This window comes from Pseudoliparis swirei, chromosome 4 (assembly GCF_029220125.1).
Source record: "Pseudoliparis swirei isolate HS2019 ecotype Mariana Trench chromosome 4, NWPU_hadal_v1, whole genome shotgun sequence".
Classification (NCBI taxonomy): Eukaryota; Metazoa; Chordata; class Actinopteri; order Perciformes; family Liparidae; genus Pseudoliparis; species Pseudoliparis swirei.
This window is the reverse complement of record NC_079391.1, coordinates 19686825-19695389: the sequence shown is the minus strand read 5'-3', so window position 1 is coordinate 19695389 and position 8565 is coordinate 19686825. Positions and strand designations below refer to the sequence as shown.

The 8565-nt window shown below is 42.7% G+C and overlaps 1 protein-coding gene across 2 annotated transcripts; it reads left to right on the top strand.

Moving 5' to 3' along the window:
- Positions 1 to 1290: 1290 nt before the first annotated feature.
- Positions 1291 to 8112, top strand: LOC130193196 (COUP transcription factor 2-like). Of its 2 annotated transcripts, none has more exons than XM_056413621.1 (3): positions 1291 to 2399; positions 3554 to 4078; positions 6239 to 8112. In XM_056413621.1, the coding sequence occupies exons 1-3, from the start codon at positions 1904 to 1906 to the stop codon at positions 6511 to 6513; spliced, it is 1296 nt and encodes a 431-aa protein (XP_056269596.1). In that variant the 5' UTR covers positions 1291 to 1903; the 3' UTR covers positions 6514 to 8112. The 2 variants fall into 2 exon arrangements, with proteins under 2 accessions (XP_056269596.1, XP_056269595.1); XM_056413620.1 differs by having other exon boundaries at positions 1291 to 2432.
- The last annotated feature ends 453 nt before the right edge of the window (positions 8113 to 8565 follow it).

Sequence of the window (8565 nt, the reverse complement as noted above, 5' to 3'; positions counted from 1 at the left end):
CCTTCCACTGTTGATTGGTCTTGGACGTCTGCCGTGGGTTTTGTTAGCAGGCAGAGCAGAGCTTGTTTTTGTGTGTCTGAGCAGTCACTGGAAGACTGCAGAGCTGGCCGTCTGGAAGAACGTGCGGCGCACTGGGCCTCGAGTCGGGACTCATGGAGCATGAGTCAGCAGTGAAATGGCCGAGCAGACATTTTCACATGGTGATGACTTGCTTCCAAGAGCCTCTGTGAACATCAAGATAATTGAATCTTTGAAAACCCGAAATAAGATAAGTAAATGGACAGGAAGCAGTCTTGATGGCGTGATACGGAAGCACATCAGGGGCTAAAAGTATGGATACACAGATGGCAGCCACTGGACAACATATGACATCACTGCAAAAGAAGTGTGGAATTTCTATGTGCTATTTCTAATTGACGTGCAGTTAATGAAACTGTGTGGTACTTTCTGTGTTGTGAAACTGATCTATGGATAAAATCTGACTGATATTTAGATTTTAAGTTTTTATGCAGAACATTGATTTTCTTTTGGTCTTTTTGGTTTGACATGTGAATGCAGTGTATTTAGTTATTACCAACACAATATTTTGCAGGAGAAGTTTTCTCTTTTCAGATGTAACATTAGTGTAATAAATAACATTATAATTTACTAAAACAATCATTCTTTTAACCAAAACATTGTTAAATGTGATCTTCCACATGCAAATTAAAAAGTGGACTATGTTCTGATTCAATCCTTAAAATGTAAAAACTATTAATCAGATACAAATCCGGCTACATTATTTCTCCCCTCTTAATTTACAGTTAAATATGCCAATGTGCATATTAGTGCAACAGAGATGGGAGACGTGAACATAATGTCCACATGCAGACTTGAAACAACAGGCGTGTCAAGTGCATCCAGTACTAAACAGGTAATGTCCTGTGTAATTTACTCATGACACTAGGTGGCATCAAATTACTGCAGTTAGGATCCGCTGCCTCTGTATGAGGGAAAACTATGTCCTCCGGTTAAATATTCACCGTGTATTTATTAAATCACCGCACAAATCTGAAGTCAAGCAGCCGCCAGTGCACAGAAAAGCGATAGAATGAGAGAGAAGACCACTAGAAGAAAAAAAAGAAGAAAAAAAAAGAGCGGGGAAAGGGGGAAGCTAGGAACTCGCGAGCCCACTCAGCCATGGAGTGTCAAAAGGAAATCCGAGCAGAGCCCGAATCTCCTCGCGTCGGCCCCGCCCCCAACCCCCGACGTCACCGAGTCACAGACCGTGACGCGCGGACGTACCACTCTCTTCTTCTGTGCCCGGGAGCAAAGCATCATCAAAATCATCAAACCATCGCCCCGTCTCTCTCCTCCGCTGTCTATTTTGTTTTAAATGTAACTTCTGACTGATCGACAGAGCAGGGAGCGTCTGGGAAGCCTGGGCCGGCGACAGCCCCTCTGATGAAGACTCGGTGATCTTGTCTAAAGCTGGACACACTGGACAGAAAGGATTAGATTATCTTTCTCTCTCTATATATATTTATATTTGGGGAATAACACTCCGGTCCTTCGTGGATGTCGGCTCCGTGTTGCCTGTCTTTATTTGCCCCGCTGTGGATGTTGCAGCGCATTATCTCGGTCTGAATGAAGCTTTTCTTTTTTTCGGATCTCCACGGCGCCGACGCTGTTTCTGGGTGACTGCCGGCTCTTTACTTGTGAAGTCGCGCGTTATAATCACATTGCCGGTATCTTATGAGCTCCATTCATTGAGTTTAAGGCGTCACTTGTATTTAATTTTGTCAAACAATGCCGCGGGTTTATTGAACGCGTGTTAGTAATTGGCGAGGCCAAATAGTGCGCGTTCATTACAGCGTGAAAAGAGGACAGTTGGGCGCCCCAAAAAGTTTGAGAGGCTGTCGACATGGCTATGGTGGCATGGAGGAACACAGAGGGCGTCGGGGACGCTCAGGGGACCCTCTCCTCGCCGGGGTCCCAGGTCGCATCACTGTCTCTGCCCGCGGAACTGACGGCGCACATGAACCCGGTGTCCTCTCTGGAAATACCCTCCGCGGCGGCGGTCCACCAGGGCGCACCGCCGCCCAACCCGTCCGGCATCGCGACCACCACCACCGCCAACAATAACAACAACACCTCCTCGTCCTCCTCCTCTTCCTCGTCCATGGACAAGCAGCAGAGCCAGCACATCGAGTGCATCGTGTGCGGGGACAAGTCCAGCGGGAAGCACTACGGACAGTTCACATGCGAGGGATGTAAGAGCTTCTTCAAACGCAGCGTCAGGAGGAACCTGTCCTACACCTGCCGGGCCAACAGGACCTGCCCCGTGGACCAGCACCACCGCAACCAGTGCCAGTACTGTCGCCTCAAGAAATGCCTCAAAGTCGGCATGAGGAGGGAAGGTACGGGCAGGCGTCCTCCTGTTGTCGCTCTCGGTATAATCACATCGTATTATCCAGCACCACACGGTTTAGGACCCTTTTCACTTCATGCATTTAGCGAGATACTTTATCTTGACCACACGGCAGTCAACAGATATAAATATCGTGCATTGCTATAAGTGTATAGCCTATAGCTAATGTCCACATAATTTATTCCTGGACACAGTTTGTGTTGCCTTTGTCTTCTCAGGAGAAATATAAATAATTATATGTTACGCTCATACTAATCATATCAGACTATTTATCTCAGGCAGGCTACTCGTCTCCATGCTAGCCTTCGCGTACATAGCCCGCTGTGACGTTGCAGAGATTAATGTTAACGTTACCCTAGCATCTCGTAGCATGGCTATTGTTGCTGCTCGCGTTGCGTCCAGCACGGAGCCATTGTGCCGCTTCACGTGTCACATCAATTAAATTCTACATTAATTTGGCCGCATTTTGGTTACATTAATGTGTGTTTTCGTTCGAGTTTTTTTCGTTTTATTTATAGCTTTAGAGTGCCTGCTGTTCTTGCTAGATTATGTGTGCACTGTGCGCGCTCATGCGCGTGTGTGCTCTTGTTTATTATAATCTATGCTGGTCGTACAGGCCCAACAGCCCGTGTAACCTACCGTTGTTGCTGAAATAAATAAAGGAACGGCATTCGAGTGTAATGGGTAGTTTTATTGCACAGTTTTTTTATAAAGTTGAATGTAGAGTTTTTAGCACCACACATTTAGGAGGAATATAAAAAGAGGGGCTCACTGTTGAAGTCTGGCGAAGAAACTCTCCGTAAAGTCACGTTAGGTCGAATTCATGTCTAAAACCCGACACTTTAGGCCTTTTGGGTTTAAAAACATTGAGGCAGCCGACGACTCGCTAACAAGAAACTCTCGACATTATCTGCAGGTTCGTGGCCTATAAAAAGGATCCACGAGCAGAGCTGAATGAGACTTGTTATCCAGCAGCTGTCCACACCTATTCATGTTCATTTGTGAGCAGCTAGTCCACCACAGTGACCATATACATACATTATAACTAAGAGTCTAGCTTTATAACGTGTGCTATTGCTTTGACATGATGTCCTTCTAGCTTGATTTGACAATTCTGCTGTGTTTTTCTTCTTTCCTTTGCAGCCGTCCAGAGGGGCAGGCTTCCTACCCAGTCGTATCACGGCCAGTTCGCTCTGACCAACGGAGACCCCTTGCAGTGCCATTCCTATCTATCGGGATACATCTCTCTGCTGCTGCGGGCCGAGCCCTACCCGACCTCCAGGTTCGGCTCCCAGTGCCTGCAGGGCAACAACATCATGGGCATCGAGAACATCTGCGAGCTGGCAGCCCGGATGCTCTTCAGCGCCGTGGAGTGGGCCCGCAACATCCCTTTCTTCCCTGACCTGCAGGTGACGGACCAGGTGGCCCTGCTGCGCCTCACGTGGAGCGAACTGTTCGTCCTGAACGCCGCGCAGTGCTCCATGCCCGTGCACATCGCGCCGCTGCTCGCCGCCGCGGGGCTCCACGCTTCCCCGATGTCCGCGGACCGGGTGGTGGCCTTCATGGACCACATCCGGGTCTTCCAGGAGCAGGTGGAGAAGCTCAAGGTGCTGCACGTGGATTCGGCGGAGTACAGCTGCATCAAGGCCATCGTTCTGTTCACCACAGGTAAACGCTGCTTCTACGCACGAGACCACGACGCCCGGATGTTTGAAGTAAAAGCCCTCCATCTTGTGTGTGGGCATTGGTGCAGTAAATAGCACGATATCCAGTCAAAAATGATGACCCAAAACATATTTAATAATATTTATATATATGTTTTATTGTAACAATAAATATGACGGGGTAGTGGGAAACAAAAGCTGGTTACCATTTTTTAAATTTAGAATATACTATTATGTAAACAAAAAGATGAACAACAAAAGACATGTTTACTGTGTTATGTACCTGTCAATATTTCCAAACAGAAAATATTTTTTTCCATTTAATTTAAACTCTAAATATACAGTACTTTCACACAAATGCTTCGTTTTCTCAGAACACCCTGTTTCAGAGGAGTAATTAAACGTTAATCTTCGTGAAATGTGCAAAAATTATAATGAATATTGTGGGATTAAGTTTACGTTCTGTATGCTAAGGGTTAAACTCTGTTCTAGTGTGAAAAATAACAAATAATAATAAAAACGTTTTAGATGCCAAACATTTTTTATTTAGTTTTTCTGCAAATTTCCATTTGATTTGAACTCTGACCTCGAGAAGAATCACTATGAAGCCACAAGTGAAATAAATATGTATTTTCTCATCATATCATTTATTGGCTAGTGACTACAGTGACCTATGCACTCTTGTTGTTTGTCAACCCTTAAAGGAACAGAGTTAAGTTCATCATTTTCATGAAGTTAATTATTACTATTATTATTATAGCTCAATATAGCTTTAAAGTAGTTTGTGTGTAATCCCTGCAGCCGCTGATAAATATAACACTTTGAATGAATCACACAGTAGCCTATGCAAATAAAAACAGGGCTGAGCGTTTTACTATTTGATAGCATGGTAAAACCCCATGAGCTAACATTTTACTCCATGAGCTAACGTTTCATTGCATTGTTGCCTCATATAAAATATACATCAGCAATCAAATAGACTGTATGATCTTATTGACCAGTTTGTTTTTGTTTATGTTTCCAATATCAAGCATTGCAATTAACGGAAATTAATTTGTAGGCTTTACATTTTGAATTAAATTATTTATCTAATAATAAATCAAAATAATCAAGTAGGAAAAATATTATCATTGAATAAAATGATCCATGCCACCTCTTCAAATAGGAATTAAGAAATTATAAATTTAAATAGATGATTTATTTGTATTATATTTTAATTGTTAGATCTTTTGATTTGCTCGACAGCTACTAAACGACCTGGGAAGTCTTTTAATGATGGTCATAATGGTGATTTGATGGCAGGGTCATTAGCAGTATCAAAAGGATGAGTAGCAGCAGAGTTATAAAATAAAAAAGGTCTCCAGTGTAGGTCTGTTTCAGACCCAGTATCTGAACACGTGTCTTTCAACTGGGACACAGTAACAGTTCTTTAACCCCTGCTGCCATCCGGCCTGCAGCGTTACACAAACAGAGGGGTCTGTTGTGTGTCTAGAAACACGACACAGGACGTAACTCCGACTGCGCTCTGATACATATCCATACAGTTTCCTTATTTCTGGTTCTGAACATCATTTATTTTAAAGATTTGACGGGAGCAATAGCGCCATCTTTCATCCCTGACAGCATGAGGCTGATGAGATAACAATGCCTCTCGATGACGGACAACTGTATTTGTGTTTAATTGACTCCGAGCAGCTGTGTTTTTACCCCAGCAGATTTGACTGATTTGGTGTGCGCTTTGTGTACCTGCTGTCCTGCTCTGTTACCAGCTCACCCAGATTTACTCTGATCTGCTGCTGCTAAGATAATAAACGAGTTCAAGCCAGCTACAAAAGCTCAGTTGTCCGCAATCCTGCCCGTTCCTTTAATAACTTGATCAGTGTTGTATAAGTAAATATAGTGTTGAGTGGAAAATGATCACGACCAAGAGAGAAACGTAAGGATTTCTGCCTTGTGATGGTCAGAATTGACCGACACTACACCACGACCTCATTGTTCTTCCCCATGCGGCTCTGTGTTGTAGTCACTCCATATACTAACACAGTAGGCAAAATAACTGCAACATTGAACTATTAATCATTTTGCAATTTCTTACTGTTTTTTTCCTCTCCTGTTTAAAAAATAAAATGTGTTGCATTAATTGTTTTGTCTCTTCTCTCTGTAGATGCCTGTGGTCTGTCGGACGTGATGCATGTGGAGGGTCTGCAGGAGAAATCCCAGTGTGCTTTAGAGGAGTATGTGAGGAGCCAGTATCCCAACCAGCCGAACAGGTTTGGAAAGCTGCTGCTCCGCTTGCCTTCCCTCCGCACCGTCTCTTCCTCTGTCATAGAGCAGCTTTTCTTCATCCGTCTCGTGGGGAAAACGCCCATAGAAACTCTGATAAGGGACATGCTGCTGTCCGGGAGCAGCTTCAACTGGCCGTACATGCCGATTCAATAGAGGAGAGGGCGGCGGTGGCGGTGCTTCTAAGGTCAGGAAAAGGTCCCACACCTCAGATCAAGTCATTTCAGTGCGGCGTAAAATTGCTGTTTTGCTTGGAACAAGGGGAGAAGAAAAAAACTGCCAGTGGAATGAGATATTTACAGGTATTTCAAACGTAAGACAAATATCTCAATTAATAATTTTCTTTCACTGCACCAACTGCCACTTCCCCGAGGAGTTCTCTTTCTTTATGCTGAATTGTGTCCTTGTGTGTTTAGAACGGTCCCCTGCAATGAGTTAACTTTATTGCCAATGTTAAACGATTTGCCCCCACTGGCAGAATTTGTTGTTATGTTTTTACTTGTTCGAGGATAAAACAACTTTTCATTGGATGAAAGTCACTGGTCATGACAGTTCTTTTTCTTCTTTTTTTTCGCAATGTGGAGGCCATTCACAAGTATATGGTTTTGGGATAACAAACGCTATTTATTGGACCCTGTGTGTATATTTATCGTGCTTGTAAATTATGTTTTTGCTCCTTTTAAAAACGTTTTCCGTATTTTTGCCCCGGCCAGTGAACAAACTGCAGGGATTGTTTTGTGTCGATCTGTTGTTTTTTGGAGTTTTTTGTTTGTTTTCATACCTTCCAGACATGGCACTTTGAACATTTCAGAAAGATTTAACAGGTGTTTGAAGCCCAATGTCAACTGACGTTAACCTATTGCTCAACTGTACAGACTGAATGGTGAGTTTAATGCTCTGTTTTAGTTCCTTTAGAGTCTTTTTCTGTTTGCATTGTCGACATACAAATAATGAAGAGACAAAGAGCAAATACATATTTGGAAAATGCACTTCTCATGATCAGTGTTAGGCTGCGCCCAGTAATGCATTACTCCACACGTAGTAATATCCTTACTTTCTTATGTTTGTACTGCCTTAACTATTTCCCTGCGGATTTAATTATTTCCACAATGTTTAATGCCTACTCTTTTTACCCTCTAAAAACACATTTTTAAAAACAGTTGTTCTCATTTATTTCGCATGCAGTTAAGGAATGTTGCCATTTCTCATCTTAACTGAGAGATGACGACCAGAAGGTGAATGTGAGATAGCTGGATACGTTAGTCCAATATTTTCATATTTAGAGGGCTCAAAGGGGTTTAAAATCGTATTATTGTTACTTTCACAATACTTTACTGAATTAAAGATAAATGCATTACAAAAGTCACTAAGTGATAGAGATTCATTTATGTTCTGGGGTCTTTTTCACTGACGGTCTCAGAGAGGTTTGAAGAGCACTGGAGCAACGTACTGAAACCACAGCCTCTTCACGGGGTAAATGAACAAGATACCAGCTCATTTGACAAATCAATTTCAATGAAAATCATGCATATGAGCCCAGGCCACTTAAAGGCACAATAAACCACTGCAGGGTATTGCTGAACAGAAAGTGTGAGTGTGTGTGCGTGCTTGCATGCATGCATGCGTGTGTGTGTGTGTGTGTGTGTATTTGTATTTGTATTTTCATCTTTGACAACCACTCTGATGTACTGTGAAAGCATATTGGTTAACATATTGGTACCGTATTAAATTATAACTCAAGATTTATAAATAAAGTGTTCTTGTTATATTTTTCTATACTTCAATTCTACATTGTTTTGGACTGTGAGCAGTAAGCAATGGAGCCTGCATGCATGTGACCGTGACTATTGACAGGCCTGTATGCTTTTACAATGTTCTATTTGCAGACCTGCTGCAGGTTCACACTGCATTTCTCTCAGCGATGCATGATGGGGCAACTGAAACATAAAACTCTTGACAAAATGCACAGCGCGCACACGGTATACCCTGCATGCCAGACGGAATTTATATTTATTTATTTGAAAGCAGCTGCTCCCTCTTTTAACAATTATGGGACCAAATTGATCATTTGCATATGAATTACTAATTAAAATGAAGAAGAATCAAACATGAAAAAAACACATGTTCTTAAGTTAAAGGGAGTAATCCAAAAGTACAGGCACTATAGTATATATAGTCATAGAATACCAAATGTGTTATCTGCTAAGT

Bases quoted from the DNA above. Each gene is read 5' to 3' on its own strand.
- LOC130193196 (XM_056413620.1), top strand. From the start codon at position 1,904: ATGGCTATGGTGGCATGGAGGAACACAGAGGGCGTCGGGGACGCTCAG. The intron at 2,433-3,553 runs GTATAATCACAT...TTTCCTTTGCAG, and splicing joins TCCTCCTGTTGTCGCTCTCG to CCGTCCAGAGGGGCAGGCTT. The intron at 4,079-6,238 runs GTAAACGCTGCT...TTCTCTCTGTAG, and splicing joins CATCGTTCTGTTCACCACAG to ATGCCTGTGGTCTGTCGGAC.